The sequence below is a fragment of the Hypanus sabinus genome, chromosome 7, assembly GCF_030144855.1.
Source record: "Hypanus sabinus isolate sHypSab1 chromosome 7, sHypSab1.hap1, whole genome shotgun sequence".
Taxonomy (NCBI): Eukaryota; Metazoa; Chordata; class Chondrichthyes; order Myliobatiformes; family Dasyatidae; genus Hypanus; species Hypanus sabinus.
Window position 1 is genome coordinate 60,736,421 of NC_082712.1, and position 23,216 is coordinate 60,759,636.

General features: G+C 43.8%; 2 protein-coding genes across 9 annotated transcripts in view; one reads left to right on the forward strand and one right to left on the reverse strand.

The window, feature by feature from the left end:
- Positions 1-2,896, forward strand: part of gda (guanine deaminase) — a 65,617-nt gene extending 62,721 nt beyond the window's left edge. Inside the window, exon 14 of the mRNA XM_059974774.1 lies at positions 1-2,896. Coding sequence (XP_059830757.1) covers positions 1-110 — 110 coding nt within the window. The 3' untranslated portion in view covers positions 111-2,896.
- Positions 1,819-23,216, reverse strand: part of LOC132396818 (putative uncharacterized protein MYH16) — a 27,617-nt gene continuing 6,219 nt past the window's right edge. For 3 of the 8 annotated variants that reach the window (XR_009513143.1, XR_009513142.1, XM_059974777.1), the window contains exons 2-3: positions 20,712-20,796; positions 1,819-2,609 (exon numbers count right to left, since the gene is read on the reverse strand). Coding sequence is in view for 2 of the 8 variants with exons in the window: in XM_059974777.1 (XP_059830760.1) it covers positions 20,736-20,796 (61 nt within the window). In the remaining 6 variants the exon portion in view is untranslated. Of the gene's footprint in view, positions 2,610-7,760; positions 7,850-16,511; positions 16,656-20,711; positions 20,797-23,216 lie in introns of those variants that run through there. The other 5 variants (XR_009513138.1, XR_009513140.1, XR_009513139.1 and 2 more) reach the window with 5 other exon arrangements.

Sequence of the window (23,216 nt, forward strand, 5' to 3'; positions counted from 1 at the left end):
GAGATGACCGGAACATGTCGGAAGTCTACGTGGCTGGCAAGCAAGTGTTCCCTTTTCCCAGAGCCCAGTTAAGAGTTTCAGAACACATAGCGCACATTGACAGGGATTGATAGATAATCTGTCCAATCACAGGGTGCCTCTAATAGAAAATACATCTTTGTCTTGCTTGCTAACTGAGCTGAAGTTTTAAAAAAAAATAAGTTTAAGGCTTTAAATGGCAATTTCTTTCAGCTAGACTAATTCACATTTGCACCTTGAGTTTGGTGCTCTGCAGAACTTCAGCTGTAACATTTGTCCTTGGCTTTTTTCAATTATTTTGCTCCTTCCATTGGCTTTCCCATTGATGTGAACCTCACTGACGGGGGTTCACATCATCCCTTGGAAATTGGGAGCAGGTCTGGCATTCCCTAATTCATGACTATGAGCTCGGTCTTCCCAAATTCCAGGATTGTGATCTTGGTATTTTCTAATTCCAGGATGCTGAGCTCAATCACACTTCCCGAGGACTGCCTTGGGAAAGGAAAGCTGACTTGGGACTGAAAGATGTAACACAAGCATTTGCAGAGGCAGGGAGTGTGATAGAGCACAGAGAGAGAAACTAATTTCTTTTTGGTTTTAAATAATTAAGAACGTGAGAAATAGGAGTAGATGGAAACAATAAAGCCCCTGAAATCTGCTCCCATGTTCAGTTGGATTGTAGAGTCATGCAGAAATAGAGCACTCAAGATCTGAACAGCAGAACTAATTGTTTTATATTGACACATGTATTGGGATAGTGAAAGATTTTGCATGCCAACCTTCAGATCATTCCACATATCGAAAATGTGCCAAAGGGAAAACAATCAGAATGCAGAAGATAGGATTGTGCTTACAGAGAAAGTGCAAGGGTAGGCAAAGGGACTTAAGACGAGAGGGGAGAGATTTATTAATGAACTGAGGGGAAATACTTTGTCCATGCCTCCCAGAATGTCCATTTGCCCACATTTGGCCCATATCCCTCTAAACCAGGGGTTCCCAACCAGGGGTTCACAGACGCCTCGATTAATCATTAGCGTCTATATTATAAAAAAAGTTTCGAAACCCCTGCTCTCAATCACTCCTGTCAATGTAACACTTTCAATATTGTTCATGTACTTCCTCAACCACTTCCTCTGGCAGTTCACTCTACACAAATGAAAAAGTTGCCCCTCAAATTCCTATTAAATCTTTCCCCTCTCATCTTAAACCTGTGCCATTTAGTTCTTGATTTGCCATGACTAGTTAGATAGGCTGATCATCTTTAGCATATAAGTGGGACTAACAGTAAGATGGGAACTGTCCTTGAGCCTGGTCGTACATGTTCTCAAGCATTTGTATCTTCTGCCCAATGGGGGGGAGGGGGGATGGTGGATGAGAGAATGAGATACTATGGGTATAGGAGGGGTCCTGCTTTTCCAAGACAGTAAGAAGTATAGACAGAGCCAGTAGAGGGGAGACTGGTTTGTTTGATGGACTGGGCTGCGTTCACAATTGCCAGCTACATCCTTTGGTTTCTAATTCTTCTGCTAATCCCCCAATTAACTTTCTATGCTGCAAAATGTACAACTCCATTTCTCCAGGCTCCCTGGGTAACCAAAGTCTTTCTTTCCTGGGACCATCTCACTAAATCTGCTCTGTATCCTGGTCAAAACTTTAATTTTCCTCTTAAGGTGAAGTGCTTGGAATCAGAAAGTCAAATCATGTGCAATTATGTATAAAGGTTTAAATGTATTCTGCAATTCGACAGTTGGTGCCTCAGTTAATGAAAATTCATTTAACTGTTGAAGATTTCCTCATAGGTTTCAAGAAGTGGGTGTACTGGGGGGTGGGGGAGGAAGTGGTCTAACAGCAATAGCAACAATGGCCTCCATGGACAACTCTCTTAACCTATCTGAAAGCAATGATATTGAACCGCAAAAGTTATAACATGGCGGAAGACTCGGTCAGAGAGACAAGTTTAGAGAGTAAGTATCAGAACTTTGAGTCTTGATAGCTGAAGGCATGGACAACAAAGGTGGAGTGAATTAGTTTGGAAATGCTGTGGCTAGAACAAATAAACCGTTAATTATCTAATAAAATAAATTATTTTATACTGCTGAAGTAAATGACAGAAGTATAGCAGGGTAAGGTCAGGAACTGGGGTCTAGCTTCAGCCTTCAAGTAATTGGCATGAACTGCAACGCAAGCAACAGAATTTTTGAATGACTTGAATTTTCCAGAATTGAAGTTAAGGTGACTGAATTATACAGTGTTTGACTAATGGCAATAAATCTATGGATGCACTGAGGCAGGAGCGGAAGCAGGTAACTCAGGTGTGACGTGTTAATGCAAATGTGGATCAAGCATTCAGCTCAGTTGGCAGCAACAAGTTTAAACAATGTGATTTGGTTCCAAGCTATGCAAACCAAAAGCAAATTTTTTTAATGAATTTGAAACCCTGTAAACAAATTTACCCTTCAATTACATAAAAACAGAGTAGTACTTACATTGCCTTGCTCTTTTCACGTTAACGTATTGAGGTCTCGCTCCATACTAAGCCACATGCCAGGTTGTGACACTGCAATGAAGAATTTAGGCTCCTGGGTAACTGTCTAATGGTAAGAAAGGAAACATGAGAAGAACTTGGATTCAAGCACAAACATGGAATATAAAGGGAAAAGGTTTATGCTTTTAAAGCTATGTCTTTATTTCCATTGCAAACTCATGTTATCAATCAAGACAAAACTGGTTTATACACCACGTTGCACCTATTAAAAACTTTGCAAAGTGGCATATCTGTATTGTCTAAAAAAGCGTGCTATTTTAAGCTGATCTTTAAAATGCTCTGCTTTTATGTCAAATAAAAACTGTTGTTACAGAAATGTAAGAGCTTGAAATACTACTGAAATATGTCAGTTGTGTCAGTATTGCAATGAAGTACAAAACTAAATGTGCGCATCATCCAAGAGCAAATGTGCAACCTTAACTTGAATCAAACTAACTTCAGACTCTATCACATCAACCGAATCAAGGCAGGAACTAACTGTGGACCAATCACAGATCACTATGGGCATTGGTAATCAGAGCCTGACACCACTCTCAAAATGCTGGAAGAACTCAGCAGGTCAAGCAGCATCTATGAAAAAGAATAAACAGGTGACATTTTGGGCCATGACCCTTCATTCGGACTGGACAAAAAAGTTGTGAAGTTAGAGCAAGAAGGTGGGGGGAGAGGAGGGGGAAGAACAAGGTAGTAGGTGATAGATGAAACCAGGAGAGGGGTGAAATGAAGAGCAGAGAAGTTGAATGCTGAAAGATATAAAGGGCTGGAGATGAGGGATCGCTGTTAGGAAAGGGTAGAAGATCATGGAAGAAAGGGAAGGGAGAGTAGCACCAGAGGGGGTGATGGGCAGGTAAGGAGATAAGATGAGAGAGGGAAATGGGAATGGGGGAATGGAGAAGGGGGGGCAATTACTGGAAGATTGAGAAATCAATGTTCATCCTATCATGTTGGAGACTATCCAGACAGAATAGCCTGTCTTGCTTCTCCAACCTGGGAGTGATATCATCACGACAGTAAAGGATGCCATGGACAGACATGTTGGAATGGAAATGGGAAGTAGAATTACAATGGGTGGCCAGTGGAAAATCCTGCTTTTTCTGGAGATCTGTTCATCATCCTTCCCCAAACTCAACCAACTTATTAACCAGGCCATATCATGGGATAACACAGCACAAATACACATACTTCAGTCCAATCAACCCATACCAACTATGTTGACCAGCAGATAGTCAAAATTTCTTGCAATTGGCCCACATACCTCCAAGCTCATCCCCTCCCCGTACCTGTTCAAGTGCTTCTTAAATGATACTGTTGTACCTGCCTCAACCACTTCCTCTGACAGCCCATTCCGTGGACTCTCTGCATGAAAAAGTTGCCCCTCAGGTTGCTTTTAAATCTTTCCTCTCACATCCTAAATTTATGCCTCCTAGTTTTACACTTCCCTGCACTGAGGACAAGGCTGTTATCATCCACCTTGCCTATGTCTCTCATAACTTGAAAAATTTCTTGAAGTCGCCCCTCTTTTCTCCATGCTTCAACGAATAAAGACATAGCCTTGCCAACTTGCCCCATAACTCCAGCTCTTTTGACCTGGCAACATCTTCATCATTTTTTTCCTCACACTTTCCACTTCAGCAATGTCTTTCCTGGAACTAGAGACTAAAATCGTACATGGTACACCAGACATGGCCTCACTAACAACTTATTAAAACTGCAATTTAATGTCCTAATTCCTATGCCAAGTGCATTGACTGATGACTGTCAGAGTGTTAAATGCCTGTTCTTCATCACCCTCTCTGCCCTGCGATGTGGTTTTCCTATGTCTCTCAGCTTCAGAACACTCTGTAGAGTCCTACCATTCATAGTAAAAGCTCTATGCTGAGTTGATTTTTCTAAATGCATCACATCACACTTCTCTGTATTGCAATTCATTCACCACTTTTTGGCTCAATTTGTTGACTGATAAAGACCCCCCATCATTTATGATGATAATCTTCATCCTCAACAGCACGTAATTTCATTCCATCTGAAAACTTACTGAATCTTGTGCAATCAATTGCATCCAAACCACGTAATAACAGGGATCCCAACAGCGACTCTAGAGGCACACCACTTATCACTGTCCTGCATTGCAGGAAACCATCTTCCACCACAACTGAGAGAATTTTGAATCACCTAATTAGCTCTTTCTGGATTCCAAGGAACTTAACCTTCCAGATCAGCTTGTCATGCGGGACCTTGTCAAAAGTCTTCCAAAATCCAGATACCCAATATACTCTGCCCTACTGGAGCAGGTTCAATGGGCTGAATGGCCAAATTCTGTTCCAATAGTTTAATGGTCAACCCTCATCTACCCTTCTGTTTACCCCTTCAAGATAAAAGCCCTAAATAATTCATCAAACATGATCTTCTATGCATTAAGCCATGCTGTCTCCTCCAAATCAAACTTTGTCCCTGCAAGTACTGGTAGATCCTATCTTTCAGAATTTCTTCCATTAACTTTGCAAAGGTGGGCAAAGGGTGGTTGTAGATGGTTCGTGTTCTGCATGGAGGTGGGTGACTGTTCTGGGACACCTTCTCTTTGTGATTTTTATAAATGACCTGAATGAAGAAGTAGAAGAGTGGGTTAGTAAGTTTGCTGATGACACAGAAGTTGGTGGTGTTTGTGGATAGTCTGGAGGGTTGTCAGAGGCTACAGCCGGAAATCGATAAGATGCAGAAGTGGACTGAGAAGTGGCAGGTGGGCTTCAACCCAGATAAATGTGAAATGGTTCATTTTGGTAGGTCCAATTTGAAAACAGAATATAAGACTCTTGGCAGTGTGGAGGATCTGAGAAGTCTTAGAGTCTGTGTTGATAGGATACTCAAAGCTGCTGTGCAGGTCGACAGTGTTGTTAAGAAGGCGAATGGTGTATTGGAATTCATCAACCATGGGATTGTGAGGTAATGTTATGGCTATATAAGACCTTGGTCAGTCCCCACTTGGACTGTTCACCACACTACAGTAAGGATGTGGATACTATAGAGAGAGTACAGAGGAGATTTACAAGAATGCTGCCTCATTTGGAGGGCGTACCTTATGAGAATAATTTGAGAGTACTTGGCCTTGCCTCATTGGAGCGATGGAGGATGAGAGGTGACCTGATAGAGGAGTGTAAGATGATGAAGGGCATTGATCATGTGGATAGCCAGAGGCTTTTTCCTAGGGCTGAAATGGCTAACACAAGGGGGCATAGTTTTAAGGTGCTTGGAAATAGGTATTGATGGGATGTCAGGGGTAAGTTTTTTTACACTGAGAGTGCTGAGTGTGTGAAATGCACTGCCAGTAGCGGTGGTGGAAGCGGATACAATAGGGTCTTTTAAGAGCCTCTTAGATAGGTACATGGAGCTTAAAAAAATAAAGGACTATGCCTGGGGTAATTCTTAGCAGTCTTTGGTGTAGTTTACATGGCTGGCACAACATTGTGGGCTAAAGGGCCTGTAATATGCTGTAAATTTCTATGTTCTAAGTTCTAACTTTCCTATTATTGAAGTCAATCTGACTTGTCTGTAGTCCCCTGGCTTGTTCTTGCAACCTTTCTGAAACAAACACTAGTTCATCTTCAGTTCCACAGGGTTTCAACTTAACAGCCTTTTGAGGTGGACATTATAAATAGTCTTGTGGAATTGCACAGAAATAACATTTGTGGATATTTTCCTGCATAATTCTTCAGTATGACCTTCACAAGTTCATGTTGATCAACTGAAGTGCAGCCATTTTGGTAATGAATGCAAGCCAAGGATGCCAGAAGGCACAGGATTTAATGGGAAAGCACAGAAGTGAAAGGGAAACATGAAAATCTGATGTTGAAGAAAGGCAGAGATTAGATAAATGGTTGTGGTATGTTGTCTTTGGTTTAGACTTTATCTCCATTCCACTTTTGTTATAGAGTGACTAACACAAAGTTTGAACCAAATTGACGCGCGTGCATTTTTATCATTTAAGGGGTTGATTTCTGCCAGCAAAGGTAATTATTACCCATTTTTGCAATGATTTTTGGCAGGAAACTTAAAGGATGTGGATGTTCACACCATAAAACTATGGGATGAAATGTTCCACCTGGGATCAGAGCCAGTGCTGTTACTGGCACATAGGAAAGTAGGGGTGCAGTGGGAGACAGTGCCAAACAACTCATAGGTTGAGATGGGTCGGCAAGAGAGGAGAGTGGCTGAGTGAGAGGGAAAGATAGGACATTGAATAATGTTCAGTGTCAGGAAGGGAGTTTACAAGGAGGACTGGAGTCAGGGTTAAATAGAGTGGTTGGGTGAGTGGAATAATGGAAGATTTGGAGCTGGATAGGAGCCCATGATTGTGTAAGTTTTGGAGGAGAGTGTGGTTGGGAGAAATAGAAATTGCAACATCTTCTAGAGATCCAAAGCAACACACACAAAATGCTGGAGGAACTCAGCTGGTCAGGCAGCATCTATGGAAATGAGTGGACAGTTGGCATTTCGGGCCAAGACCCTTCTTCAAGACTGAGTAAGAAGGGGAAAGATGCCAAAATAAAAAGGTGAGAGTGAGCGCAAGGAAGCTGGCTGGAAGGTGATCAGTGAAGTTCAAGGGCTGGAGAAGAAGGAGTCTGATAGGAGAGGAGAGTGGACCATAGGAAAAAGGGAAGGAGGAGTGGATCCAGCGTGGGCGGTGATAGGCAGGTCAGAAGAGGTAAGGAGTTAAAGTGGGGTGTAGGGAGGTGGGGAATTTGCTCACTAGGAGAAATTGATATTCATGGATTCAGGTTGGAGGCTACCCAGACGAAGTATAAGGTGTTGTCTTATTGTGGCAGGAGAGGAGGTTATGGACTGACATATCAGAATGGGAATGGGAAGTAGAATTGAAATGGGTGGCCACTGAGAAATCCTGCTTTTTCTGTGATCTGTTCATTATGCTTCTCCCAAATTCAACCAACATATTAACTTATTAACCAGGTCATGGCATAGAGTCATAGAGCAACACAGCACAAGTACAGGCCCTTTGGTCCAATCAACCCGTACCAACTACGTTGTCCAGCAGGTAGTCAAGATTTCTTGTATTTTGCCCACATCCCTCCAAGCTCATCCCCTCCCCGTACCTGTTCAAGTGCTTCTTAAATGATACTGTTGTACCTGCCTCAGCCACTTAGTTCTCCACGTCTCAAAGAATAAAGACATAGACTTGCCAACTTGCCCCTGTAACTCCGGCTCTCTCAACCTGGCAACACCTTCATAACTTTTTTCTTCACTCTTTCCACTTTAGCATTGTCTTTCCTATAACTGGAGACAGACAGACAGACAGACTTTATTGATCCCGAGGGAAATTGAGTTTTGTTACAGTCACACCAACCAAGGATACTATTGAAATATAGCAATATAAAACCATAAATAATTAAGTAATAATAAGTAAACAATGCCAAGTCCAGGACCAGCCTTTGCTCAGGGTGTCTGACACTCCAAGGGAGGAGTTGTAAAGTTTGATGGCCACAGGCAGGAATGACTTCCTATGACGTTCAGTGTTGCATCTCAGTGGAATGAGTCTCTGGCTGAATGTACTCTTGTGCCTAACCAATACATTATGGAGTGGATGGGAGACATTGTCCAGGATGGCATGCAACTTGGACAGCGTCTTCTTTTCAGACACCACCGTCAGAGAGTCCAGTTCCACACTCACAATGTCACTGACCTTACGAATGAATTTGTTGATTCTGTTGGTGGAGACCAAAACTGTACACAGTACTCCAAGCACAGCCTCACTAACAACTTATAAAAGTGCAGTATAATGTCCTAACTCCTATGCTCAATGCATTGGCTGATGAATGCCAGCATGTTTAATGCTTGTTCTTCATCACCCACTCTACCCTGTGATGTGGTCTTCAATGAACAGTGTACTTGTATTCCTCAGTCTCATAACAGGCATCCCAACAATGACTTTTGAGACACACCACCTATCAGGAAGCAATCTTCATCTGCAGTTCACTTTCATTATAGAGTGACTAACACAAAGTTTGAACCAAATTGACACACAAGCATTTTTATCTTCTTTTATGGGTTTAATTTCTGCCAACAAAGGTAGTTATTATCCATTTTTGCAATGACACTTGGCACGAAGCTTTAAAAAGGTAATCCCAGTATAAAACCATGTGATGAAATGTTCTACCTGGGATCAGAGCTAGTGCTGACACTACACATTGGAAAATAGCACGTGCAGAGGGAAAGAGTGCCAATCAACTCACAGGCTGGGGGACCTGGGCTCTCAGCTGGGTTGGCAAGAAGGGACAGTGGCTGAGTGAGAGGGGTAGACAGGGCATTTAATAATGTTCAGTGTCAGGAAGGGAGTTTGTTATGTACCCCTAGGGTTCATCTTTTCTGTGGACAATCACTTTAAAATGTCAGTAGAATGGGCCTGGCTTTTGGACACTGACCCCTCCCCCCCCCATGAACCGATGCTGCTAACAAGAGAGAGATGAAGAACAGAGGGGGAGGGAGAGTCATGCAACACAAATGGGAGAGAGAGCGACAAGGACTAAAATGGATGATTTAGTATTATGGGTTCTTCGCTAATTGTTAACTTTAATGCCAAGAACTTTAACGCCTGTTTGTGTGGATCTCTTCTGACACAGCAGAGTGATGCCAGGTGCCTGCTGAGACAGGAGGGAGTGGCCAGTTTGATGGACATGGATATGATCAGTTGATGGATGGCTGATACCCCGTCAGGGGGAGATAAAAGACGGGTCTGCTGAGACACCGGCAGACATGCCACAAGACACTGCAAGAGTGTTGTGCACCCACAGGAAGGTGGGGGTGTGGAGGACCAAATCGGGAGATTGGTCACAAAGCTCACAGTGTGACGGCAGGACCGGTGGGGACTTGTGTGTGTGTGTGTGTGTGTGTGTGTGTGTCCACTCACGCCAGGGTGATGAGTCAACCACGGAAAAATGGTCTAGCCGAGAATGGAGGGGTCATAACCAAAAGACCACATCAGTACAATGGAACAAGAAGACAACGGAAGGTTTGCCTGCTGCAGCTGCTCATGTCTCGCTCACACTCTCTCTCTCCCTCTCCAACATTACTCCAGCAACTACTTCAGCCTAAGCTAAACTGAACTGAACTTTCATCATCTCCTAAGACTATTCATTTACCTCTAGACTTTGGAGGAGCTTGGTTTTTGATTCCTTTCATCACACTTCTGTGTATATATATATTTACATTTTTGATACTGTATTGCTTAGTTTACTCTTAAACACCTTTATTTTCAGTATCACCAGACTCCAACGTATCATTCTATTTCTGCTGATTTGGTAACCCGGTCACGGGGTACGTAACAAATTGGGGGTTCATCCGGGATTTGATTACCAACTTGGGAGGTTGTTGAATTGATCGGGGTAAAATTCTCCTATCTGATCTGGTTGGGTGGAAAACCAGAAAGGAAAACAGCAGAGATGGAGATTGACAAATTTCTAAGGGAACCAACTTTGGAGGCATTAGATGATCCCAGAAAGTTGGAATTATTGAATATTACGAAATGGTTGAATCTCTCGACAGTGAAACCAGCAATGAGGAAATCAGAGACACAGAGAGCCATAGTTGACCACTATGTATCTGAGGGGGTGTTTTCCAAAGAGGAGCGGGAGATGTTTCCCGAGGATAACCCCAGTGGGGTTGAGCTCCAGCTTCAGATGGAAAGATTAAGGATGGAGGAGGAGGAAAGGAAAAGGGAGCATGAGCTCTGAGTAAGGATGCTGGAGGCAGAGAGAAGAAGCTGAAAAACAGTGAGAGGAAAGGGAGAAAGAAAGGCAGTTTGAGCTAGAAAAGATAAGAATATTGCATGTGGGAGGTCCAGTGTTTGAAATTGATTATGTATATAGCTTGAAAGAGCTGGTTGTAAATGATGAATATAAGAAATGTGTTCCCGATTATGAAAAGGCATTCTGAGATGAAAAGGATGCCACTACCTTGAGGGAGTCTGCTGGGTTGGCAGACGAGGTTGTTTTAGCCCACAAGGTTGAGTTTACTCTGGATGGGAGTTGCCCAGAGAATAACTAGGAGGATCAGGGGAATTTGGATTTTGAAATTGGGACTGCTATTGAAAGCCTAGAAAAGGCAGATGTCCCGTTCACCTGTGTGCAGGTTGTTGAAGTACCTGTGAATGCACTGGGTACTGAACCTTGTGGTGAAACTTATTAAGGTGTGAGGTGTCTGACTTGGTTGGGAAGGAATGCAATTTTTTTGTGTCTGATGGACTTGATTTGGTGAATGAAGGGTTAACCTTGGTGCCAGTGGAAATTGAGGATTCTCAGTTATTTGTGTTAGACGGTGTTCTAAAAGTTGGTGATGAGTTAAAGGATGGGGTTGTGAATGTTATGGACAATGGTGGAAACGGGGCTGTGTCTGGTTTTTTAAAGAAAGAATTTGTGAAGTTTGGACTGGTTTTGCGACCTTTGACCCTGCTTGCAGGACAATGATCTGTTGGAAAACTCGTCAGCTTGTTAGATTCTATTTTAGAAGTTGAAAGTAAGCAAGGTCATAGAGCTGTTGGTCAAGATTACAATGGGAGGAGAAAAGATTGTTTTGATTTTGAGAGGCCACCAGTCTGCATTACTATGGGGACGAATCGAAGTAAAAGTCGAAGAAACAGATTAGATGGTTTATTTGGGAATTTCCAGAATGTAAACATAGTTTTCATAAGTTTAGTGATGGTGTTGAGCTTGGTAAACATTAAATTGGCACCTATCCAGGGTGAAATTAAGTCAGCAGAATGGCTAATGAGCAAGCTCATGGCTGGCAACCCATGCACAGATACTGGCACAGTTAGCAGAGACAGGAGTTTAATTTATGGAAGTTTGTCAGAGTCTTTTCTACCTCTCATGTTACAGCAGGATATGGAGAGTAAGGTGAATGAGAAAGGAGGATGTCAACGGATGAATTTATAGCAGAGTAAGGTAGAGATTCTGAAATTACTGTGTTAAAGGAGGCAGCTCTCACAAAAGAGGAGAGGATCAGCAGGATATTACCTGAAAGATGAGGTATTGATGAGGAAGTGGAGACCACCTACTGAGTTTGCAGATGAGGATTGGACGATTGAACATCAAGTGATGGTCCCGAAAGTTTACAGGGCTGAAATTTTAAATGTGGCTTATAATATGTCTTTAGGTGGACACTTTGAAGTGGAAAAGACAGTAAATGGAAGTGAGAAGGGATTCTACTGGAAGGATGTTGTGAACTTGCGCAGGGCTTGTCATACCTGTCAGGGTGCAGGAAAAGCTATAATCAGGTGATCCTAGCAGTACCATTTAGGCCGATACCTGTTCTTTGTGAACCATCTTCCAGGGTCATAGTGGATTGTGTGGGCCCATTGCCAAAGACTGCAGCTGGCTACGAGTTTCTGTTAACCATCATGTGTGCTGTGTCTAGGTTCCATGGAATGGTGCCCCTCTGGAACATCAAGGCCCAGACTGTGGTAAAAGCCCTTATAAAATTTTCTACACTGGTAGGTCTACCTAAAGGAATCCAATCTGTCCAGGGTAGTAACTTTACATTGAGAACATTCCAGGGGATAGTTAAAAGGGTTGAGAGCTAAGCATATTGTATCACCAGAATGAAAATGTGATTAAGAGTTATTATGACTCCTACCCTGCACCAGTGAGTACTGTTATGAGAACGGAGGAGATTGTCATGTCTAGTACTGGAGTGCCAATTCATTTTACTGAACATCCTGTAGTTTTCACAAGACTCAGAAAGTCTGATGTTTTGGAAAATATTGATGAAAAAAATTAAGAATTTTCAGTCAAAGTAGCAAAAACAACTGAAGAGCTTAATTGATAAGTATAAAGGTTTATTCCCTGATATTCTAAGTCTGTGCACGTGTGCAATGCATGATGCATTGTAAATTCAGACCAGGATATTAAGCAGCATCCCTACAGAGTGACCTTGGAGGAAAGCAAGCTGGTAGAAAAACTGTTTAAGTGGCTGTCTGAGGCCAATCTCACAGTGAACCTCACCGAAAGTGAGTTCAGCCACGCTACAGTCACATACCTGGGGTATGTGGTAGGACAGGGGCAGCTGGCCCCTGTGCAGGTGAAAGTACAGGCTATTTTTGAAGTTCCTGTCCTGACTGATAAGAGGGCACTGAGAAGGTTTCTGGGAATGGTGGGGTACTATTGGAAGTTTTGTAAGGACTTTGCGGATATTGCCCTCCCTCTTACAAAGCTCTTGCAAAAGAATGAAAAGTTTGTGTGGAGCAAACCTTGCCAAGAAGCCTTTGAGAGGCTGAAAACTATACTGTGTCACCACCCTGTGTTAAAAGCGCCCGACTTTTCAAAACCCTTCTCTCTAGCAACAGATGCTAGCGACGAAGCTGCAGGGACAGTGTTGCTGCAGAAAGACAAAGACGAAATTGAACACCCAGTGGCTTATTTCTCTCGGAAGTTCAATGTGCAACAGAGAAATTATTCCACTGTGGAAAAAGAATTACTGTCACTTAACCCGGCGTTACAACCTTTTGAGGTTTACATTAGTCCGGCATGAAAGCCACAATCCATTAGTATTTTTGAATAACATGAAGGATAAGAATAAACGATTACTAATTACAAGAATTTGATGTGAAGATAAAACATATAAAAGGAACTAACAATGTAATTGCTGATTGTTTATCCAGGTGCTAGTTTTAAAAATCCTCTGTATTACTCTGTCAACTAATGACTATCTGTATACCATATTAGACTCGGTAATGTGCATGCATGTTTTAATTCTTACGCCCCATAAAAGTTACTAAAAGGTGGGGGTGTTATGTACCCCTAGGATTCATATTTTCTGTGGACAATCACTTTAAAATGTCAGTAGAATGAGGCGGGCTGAGAGAAAGAGAGACAAGAATTAAAATGGATGATTTAGTATTATGGCTTCTTCGCTAATTGTTAACTTTAATGCCAAGGACATTTGGCCTGTTTGTGTGGATCTCTGCTGACACAGCAGAGTGATGCCAGGTGCCTGCTGAGATGGGAGGGAGTGGCCAGTTTGATGGACATGGACATGATCAGTTGATGGATGGCTGATACCCCGTCAGGGGGAGATAAAAGACGGGTCTGCTGAGACACCGGCAGACATGCCATGAGACACTGCAAGAGTGTTGTGCACCCACAGGAAGGTGAGGGCTTAGAGGACCGAATCAGGAGATCGGTCACAAAGCTCACAGTGTGACGCCAGGACTGGTGGGGACTTGTGTGTGTGTCCACTGACGCCAGGGTGACGAGTCCACCACAGAAGAACGGTCTAGCCGAGAATGGAGGGGTCATAACCAAAAGACCACATCAGTACAACGGAACAAGAAGACAACGGAAGGTTTGCCTGCTGCAGCTGCTCATGTCTCGCTCACACTCTCTCTCTCTCCAACGTTACTCCAGCAACTACTTCGGCCTAAGCTAAACTGAACTGAACTTTCATCATCTCCTAAGACTATTCATTTACCTCTAGACTTTGGAGGAGCTTGGTTTTTGATTCCTTTTACCACACTTCTGTGTATATATATATTTGCTAACCTGTTTTACACGTATATTTGCATTTTTTGATACTGTATTGCTTAGTTTACTAATAAACACCTTTAGTTACAGTACCACCAGACTCCAACGTATCGTTCCATTTCTGCTGGTTTGGTAACCTGGTCACGGGGTACGTGACAAGTTTATAAGGAGGTCTAGAGTCAGGGTTAAATGTAATGCTTGGGTGAGTGGAATAATGGAAGATTTGGAGCATGGATTAGAGTCCATGATTGGGTAAGTTTTGGAGGAAGGTGTGGTTGGGAGAGATAGAATTTGCATCATATTCTAGAGATCCAAAGCAACACACACAAAATGCTGAAGGAACTTGGCTGGTCAGGCAGCATCTATGGAAATGAATAGTCAGTTGACATTTCAGGCCGAGACCCTTCTTCAAGACTGAGAAGGAAGGGGGAAGATGCCAAAATAAAAAGGTGAGGTGAGGGGAAGAACATCCACAGTGAAAATGAGGTGGTCAGGGACAAGGAATTGGAAGTTACTGAAGAGATTGAGAGCATGAGGAGAGTTGTGGATGTTGGTAGGAAGGGGTGTTGGTTGGAACCAAGGGGGGATAGAATGGAATCGAGATATGAGAAAATGAGTTCAGTGGGGCAGGAGCAGGCAGAGACAATGGGCCTAGCTGGACAGTCAGATTTGTGGATCTTGGGTGGGAGGCAGAAGAGAGCAGTGCAGGGTAAGGGAACTGGCGGCAGTGATTGGGAGTTCTCCAGAGTGGATGAAATCAGTGATGGTGTCGGCAACAGTTTTCTGATGGCCCAGAGTGGGAGTCCTCTTTAAGAGGTAGGAATGAGGAGGTGTCTGCAAGTTGTTGCCTGGCCTCAGCAAGATAGAGGTCAGTGGAATTGGTGCAGAGAGTGTGGAGGCAGTGCATTCAGAGTGGGGATAGTCCGAGGAGGATAGAGGAGTGCTCAAGTCAAAATGGTTGATAACCTATCTGCAAGTCGAGATGAGAGATCCAGGGCAGGGGCCCATGAAGAGAAAAAGGGTTGAGATTGAGAGAAGGGGTCGTCAGCGTGGGTAGTGGAATCCTGCCAAAGTGGGCTCGGAGATGGAGGCAATGGAAGAAGAGCTCTGCATCATGGCAGGTGTGGAACTCACCGAGGTGCAGGCAAAGGGGGACAAATATGAGGCTCTTACTCACGTACTGCCTCAGAGAAGGAAGGCTGAAGGGAATGATGAAGACACGGCTAGGATCTGCGCTGGTGGTGGCAGAGCTGACAGGAAGTTTGGGATGTTCAAAGGAGGTGGGGCGAGAGGAAGTTGGACCCTCCGAGAACCCAAGCGCTGATGCTAGGTCTTGAGAGACATGGGGTTGCAGAGTGGTGGCTGGGGAAGGGGAGACTGGGCATCTAGCAGCAGCAAGTAAAGTCTCAGCTGGGAGGTGCTGACAGTCAAGGCTCAGGCTGGAGCCGAAGCTGGGGGCCGTGCATTTTGCAGTCTGAAGGTGTCCAGAGTTGTAGGAACCAGCATTGATGACAATGGAATCCAGGGTCAGGATTCACTTGGGTTGATTGGAACTGATGTTGGCAATAATAGTGTCACCAGATCTTCTGAAGATCTCTTAATCAGAAGCCCAGGCTGTGAAGGGTTCTCAGACCTCGAAGTCACTGATGTAGTTCAAGTTGGAGGGGAAAAAAGTCAAGCATAGTATAGCTGTTTTGTGATGATGCAATTGATGGTAGTGCGGGCTAGTAGAAAGATTTCACAGGAATGGGTTGCAGAAGAGCTGGGGGAAATTAACGGGCATCTGAAAGAGAAAATACGTTGCACAGAGGTAAATGGGGAAATGGGACAGATGGGTGTATTCTGAGCATTAGCAAAGTAGTGTAGTGCTGAGAATGGTGCTGCTTCCTTGCACGAATCAATCTGCCGGAAAAAACTCAACAGGTCAAGCAGCATCCGTGGAGAAACATTGACTACCCATCTCCCTCTACAGATACCGCTCAGCCTACTGAGTTCCTCCAGCAGGTTGATTGTTGCTCCAGAATCCAGCAGCTGTAGTCTCTTTTGTCTCCTGCTTCCTTGTAGCTTCAGTGACTGTAGTGTTGTTTACATGTTCTCCCTGTAACTGGAGGAGTTTCCTGCTTGGATAATCCAGCTTGCTGGCACATTCAGAAGATGGTTGGTGGTTACTTGGTTACCATATATTATCCTGAGCGCAGGTGACCAGGCTGAGACATAGGTGGGATTTGTCTGAGGGGCAACATTGACAACGTGGGTGCCTACAGCTCAGTGAGGTGTAGGACAATTACCTACGAAATTTGGTTTTATGTCAGCAAGAATGGAATTGGAGGCAGCGCGAATACTGACATAACAAGAGGTGGCAGAGTGACACAGCTGGCACAGTTACTGCATCAGAACACCAGAGACTTGGGTTCGATCCTGACCTTGTAACTATCTGTGGGGAATTCAGACATTCTCCCTGTGATCGCATTGGCTTCCGCCATATGCTTTGGTTTCCTTCTTCATCCCAAAGACGGGCAAGTTGGTCGATGAACTAGCCACCATAACTTGTCCTCAGGTGGGGGAATCTGGAGGAAGTGATGGGAGAATTAATTGCATTAATGCAGTATTAGTGTAAATGGGTCAGGTGATCGGCGCGAGGGGGTTGAGAGAGAGGACGCAATGCTGTAAGCTGGGCCAGGAACGGACCCCAAGTGGGGGTCCGAGGACAGGAGGTACTCCGAAGAGAGGGGGATGAAGCTAGATGTGCTTGGTTGACCACTCGGAGGGTCCTGAGCTGTGAGTCGAGGAGTTCGGAGGGGAGCGAATGGTGGCCAGAAGACTTCAGTAATTGAGCTCCAACGGTTGTGCACGAAGTGGTTTGGACTTTGATAAGTTTGGCGCCTTTTCTTTATTTTTTCTCTTCATATATACTGTATCGTTATTAATTACTTAGTCATAGTAACCTTTATAAACATTTAATCGCTTATGGTGTACTGTCTGTTTTTGGGCGGGGACATCACACAGCATCCACACCAGCTGATTACCCAGTTTGGCGGGGCTGAAGGCTGCTCCCCCTAGACGAGAACGAGCTGAGCGAGCCTGAGGTGACCCAGGGGATACATTTGCAACTAACTGAAAGTGCAGAGACAAAAGTTGTAAATGATTGATCTCATTGGGTAGCTATTGAATGCTGGGAGAAGTTGGGCTCTACTCCTATTGATTGTCTAGGAACTAGACTGCTGGACACATTTCTTCAACACCATGTGATCCAAAATCAAACTTAACTCAAGAAAATCACATTAACAACCACTTCCAGTTTAATCCAGCATCTGCTGAATTGGACCTTCCTGCTGGGATCTACATCAAGCAACACACACAAAATGCTGTGGAATGCAGCAGGCCAGGCAGCATCTATAGGAAGAAGTGCTGTCAACGTTTCAGGCCGAGACCCTTTGTCAGAACAGTTCAAATACATAAGAATAAGGGATTTACATCAGTTCAACTGAAATAAGAATAAAAGAAAAGAACAGAAGTAGGCCATTCAGCCCCTCAAATCTACCATTCCTATCAAGACAATCATAGCCGTTCTACACCAGGTCTCAACTCACTTTCTCTGTCACTTTCACTTCCCCAATCTTTCATACATCATTCATACTACTTCTCAAATTGCACTGATGGCATAGTCTCCATAACCCTTCAGGTAGAGAATTACTGAGACCTAATACCCACTGCAAGAAGTTGTTCCTGTTCATCTCAGGTTTAAATCACCACTCCTAGTTTTGTAACTGTGGGTTGCATTCAATATTCTCCCAAGTGAAAACATCTCAGTATTTACCCCATCCTGTCCTCTCATGGTATTAAGTTTTAATGAAATCACTCCTCTTCCTTTCTCAACTTCAAACTATATTTTCTTTCATCACTGAATGATAAGACAACACTATCATGCCAGTAATTAGTCTAGTGAATATCTTTTGGACTTCTGGACTACCTTTAACGCCAGTATGTCCATTCCTTAGTAAAGGAATTAAAGCTGTACATAATCCTCCAGGCTTGGCTTTATCAGTACATTTCCATTTCTAAATGTTAACTCCCTTACAATAAATACCAATATGGCATTTGCTTTCCAAACTACTTGCTGCACCTGCCTGCTAAATTTTTGAGTTTTAGGCATAAGAACACCAAGGTACCTCAGAATAGAGGGGCATGATTTAAAAACGGAGATGAGGAGGAATTTCTTTAGCCAGAGAGTGGTGAATCTGTGGAATTCTTTGTGGAAGCCAAGTGTTTATGTATGTTTAAGGCAGAGGTTGATAGATTCTTGATTGGCCAGGGTATGAAGAGTCACAGGGAGAGGCTGAGAGGAAAATTGGATCAGCAATGATGAAATGGCAGAGCAGACTTGATGGGCCAAATGGTGTAAATCTGCTCTTATGTCTTATGGTCTTATAGTTCAGTATTTTGTTCATTCTCTATTTAAATAATATTCACTTTTATATTCCCCTTAGTGAAATGTATGGCCTTACAATTCCCCCACATCGAATAACATTTGCCAAGTTTGTTTCCACTCGCTCAGTCCATTTACATGTGTGTTACAGAGTCCTATATCATCAAAGCATGCCGTCCTTATTGGCAAGCCTGTGAACTATGTACTTTGCCTCCTCCTCCTCCACTAGGTTAATCATAGATAACTTCGAGACAAGCATTGATCCTTGGGGCACTCCCACTAGTTACACTCTTCCAGTTTAAAATTAAAAAGTCTTGGTAATTTCAATTCACTGTCTTCTGTGTGATAAACAAGCTTCAGTCCATACCAGCGTGTTCCCTCAATCCCATGCGCACCAACTTTGTCAAATGCCTTCTGAAAATCCAAAGACTCTTTTTATGACATCCCTGAAGGACTCTGGCAAATTTGTCAAATATACTTTACCTATCAAAAAAACATATTTACTTGGCTTGATGACATTGGACCTCTGATAATACTCCAGTATCTTGGCAACAATGGGTGTTAAACTAATAGGCCTGCTTTTAAACTCCCTCTTATCTTGGATACATACAGTTTTCCAATCCATTGGTTTCTTCCCAGAACTCAAAGATTTAAAAATAAAGTTCAACCAATATTTCCATTATCACTGCAGTCATTTCTACAATCAGGTTCAGTCCATCTGACACCCTTGTCATCCAACGTGAAGACCAATGCAAAGTACTGATTTACATTATCTAGCATTTCCATGTTAATTCCCCAATCTCTCTCTCTCTCTCGGTCCCACATTTACATCAGCTACCTCTTCCATTTTATATATTCATAAAATCCCTTGTTGATTGCTTTTATATCATCTGCCAGTTTTCTCCCTCTTTATTAATTTGTCAGTCTCTCATTGCTGGTTCTTGTAGGATTTCCCCTACACAAGACCATAAGACATAGGAACAGAATTAGGCCATCTGGCCCATCGAGTCTGCTCTGCCATTCAATCATGGCTAATCCTTTCTTTTTCCTCTCCTCTTCAACCCCAGTTCCCAGCCTTCCTCCCATAACCTTTGATGCCATGTCCTATCAAGAACCTATCAATCTCTGCCTTAAATACACCCAACGACCCGGCCTCCACAGCTGCATGTGACAACAAATTCCACAAATTCACCACCCTTTGGCTAAAGAAATTTCTTCACATCTCTTTCTTCAAAGGGTGCCCCTCTATCCTGAGGCTGTGTCCTCTTGTCCTAGACTCTCCCACCATGGAAAACATCCTTTACACGTCTACTTTCTCTAGGCCTTTCAACATGAGAAAGGTTTCAATGAGATCTCCCTTCATCCTTCTGAATTCCTGTGAGTACAGACCCAGACTATCAAACGTTCCTCATATTATACAGTAACCCTTTCATTTCTGGAGTCATCCTTATGAACCTCCTCTGGATCCTCTCAAATGCCAGCACATCTTTTCAAAGATGAGGGGCCCAAAACTGTTCACAATACTCAAGATGAGGCCTCACTAATGCCTTATAAAGCCTCAGTATCACATCCTTGCTCTTGTATTCTAGACCTCTTGAAAGGAATGATAACACGGCATTTACCTTCCACACCACCAACTTCACCTGCATCCCCTGCCTGATTGACCCAGGCATCCCACCTCCCCCGGAAGTTCCAGGAGTGTCCCGCACATTGATAGCGGCTCCCTGATGCCCGCAAATTATATGCAATATCCCGGAAATTAATTTTTTTGAGAGGGAGAGGAAGAGCGAGAGTGAGAGGGAGCATCCTGATTGGTCTCTCTTTTTGCTAAGAAGCACTTTTTGAGGGAGGCTCTGTATATGCAGTGAAAGGAATCTGTTGAGTTCCTCATGTAGCAACAAAGAATCTGCTGGAGGAACTCAGAGTATCAAGCAGCGTCATTGGCTGAAAGGCATTCTATAACGTTTTGTGTGGAAATCCTACATCAGGAATTCTAGCTCAGTCATTGGTGAGAACTGAGGTGAATTAAAGGCAACTTGTGATAAAGTTTAATAGCACTGCAACTGAGTTCTTCTTGTTTTCCCTCAAGAAGATGAACATATTTGTATTATCATAAATTGCTACTCCAGAAACCAGATTGCAAAATGCAAGGTGGAGACAGAAGAAACTGTAGATGCCGGAATATGGAGCCACTCACCAAGCACTGAAGGAACACTGTGGGTCAGGCTGCATCCATGGAAGGAGAGGAACAGCACCTCATATCCCTTCTGGACTGATCCAACCTTGCAGTAAGAACATCAAATTCACAAAGTTACTGTTCTTCCTCTGTTCCATTTTCCTTGTTCTCTTGCTTCCTGATCCATATAGCCCTATCACCCTCTATCATTTACTCCTCCTCTACCCTCTCTATTTCTCCATCTGCCCACCAGTTCCCCTCCCTACCCCCATATTTCAAGCTCCACCTTCCTATCCAATCAAATTCCATCATCTTCAACCCTTTGTCATTTCCACCTATCACAATTCAGCTTCTGACATCTTTCCCATTCTCACCCACCCTCATAATCCTATGACCTCACCTGGATCCACCTATCACTTGTCAGCTCTGGCTCCACCCCTTACCCACCTTTTTATACTAGCTACCTCTCCTTCTTTCTTTCTGATGAAGGGTCTCAACCTGAAACTTCCCTCCATAGTTGCTGCTTGACTTGCTGAGTTCTTCCAGCTTTGTGTGATGCAAGGGAATATCATCAGGAAGAAATAAATGACTTTTATTAACAACTTCTCAAATGATATGACAATATAGATCTATGTTGTATTTAATATACTGTATAATAGTTTTTCCTTTCCAAGCCTTGTGAGGCATCAAGCAGCATCTTTGGAATTTCTTTAGTATTTTTCAGTTTTTTATGAGACCAAGTTACTAGCTCAACACTCAACACAGCACAGCTGGGAAGCATGCAAATTGCTGACCCTCGGATTTGAACCCGCACGCCTCGAACTCTGGTATGGATGCCACTACTCCACCGGCTGGCTAATAATATACAGTTGTGAAATATAATTAGAATGCACAAGGGTTGACGTGTTAAATATTAAGAGCAGCTAACCCAAGGATGGGGCTGGACATAGGGATCCTATTGTCAGAAAACTGGGTGTGGTGGGACAAGAGGCATGTCCAGCCACTTGAAGTGTTAAATGATTACTGTCCTGTTAAGCTTTGTCACAAGTTGCCTTTAATTATGTGGTGAACCATGTGCCTGTCTGGACACGCCCCCTGCTGACTGCTCCTGTGGCTCCTCCCACAGGCCCCTGTATAAAGGCAATCAGAGGCCTGATGTTCGGCCTCAGTCTCCAGGACGTAGTATGATGGTCACTCCCTTCTGGTTCCTTCTTCCAGTCAATTAAAGCCGATATCTCGCCTTTACGTCTCAGAGAGAGTTATTGATGGTGGATCAAATTAACCTTCAACTCTAACTAACGACTAAACTTTTACAGGACACTGATAACGATTATAGTGGTTAAGAAAACAACAGAAAAACTTAATCATCAACCGAGATAGAGAAATTGCTCAAGATATTTTCATCAGTCAGTTTCTCCAGAGGTGGTTGGGGCTCACTCGGACCTTAAGTAGCATTGCCCTATATGGGCATTCCACCAAGCTGCAGCTCCCCATCAGCAGCCTATCAGAGGAATTCAAAATCACTCGAGCCGGGGAGGTTATGATGTACCAAGACTCCTCTGATGTTAAAGTTTCTTCAGCAGGAATCCACGTAAAGACCTGAAGGAAGTGGCAGGCACAGGAAGCTGTTGACAGAGCGGAGGCTTGACTGCGGCACAATGTTTTGGTGGCCTCTGTGACGGTGGGGCGGGCAGGACTGGGTTGTTTTCCCAAACCGCACTACGACAAAACCGACAGAAAGGAGAAGCGTCAACTGGTTCAGGATGAGATACGAGCAGAAGTGGAGGAGGAACGATACAGCAGGATGGTTGGCATGTACAAACAGGGCGTCTGGACTAGATGAGAGTGTGTGGAACCTCGCACGTTCACCTGGACAGAGCTCTGGAGAGCCAAACCATTGTGCATCAAGTTTCTCATCCAATCAGTCTGTGACGTTCTCCCAAGCCCGGACAACCTGCACAGGTGGGGCATGGCAAACACTCCAGCCTGCCAACTGTGCCAGAGGAGGGGCACTTTGGAGCATATCCTCAGTTGCTGCCCGAAGGCATTGGGGAAGGGTGATACCGCTGGTGCCATGACCAAGTCCTAAGGTGTATGGTGGACGCAATCAGCACAGCGATTCAAGACAGCAAAAATCAGCACACTCCCAAACAGGCCATCATCTTTATTGGAGTGGGGGAAAAGGCTCAACATTGGCCTAGCTCCTTGGGAGGGCTTCTTGCCACTGCACAAGACTGGCAGCTCCAAGTCGACCTAGGGAGGCAGCTCAAGTTCCCAGAGATCATCGCAGCTACTCCGCTCCGCCCGGACATAGTGTTAATATTGGAGTCTACAAAGCAAGTGGTCCTGCTGGAACTTACTGTCCCCTGGGGAGACAGGATTGAAGAGGCCAACGAGCACAAGAGGGTTAAATACACAGATCTTGTTGCAGAGTGCTGGAGCAATGACTGGAGAGCTCGCTGTGAGCCAGTCGAAGTTGGGTGCGGGGGCTTCGCTGGCCATTCATTACAGCGGACTCATAAACTC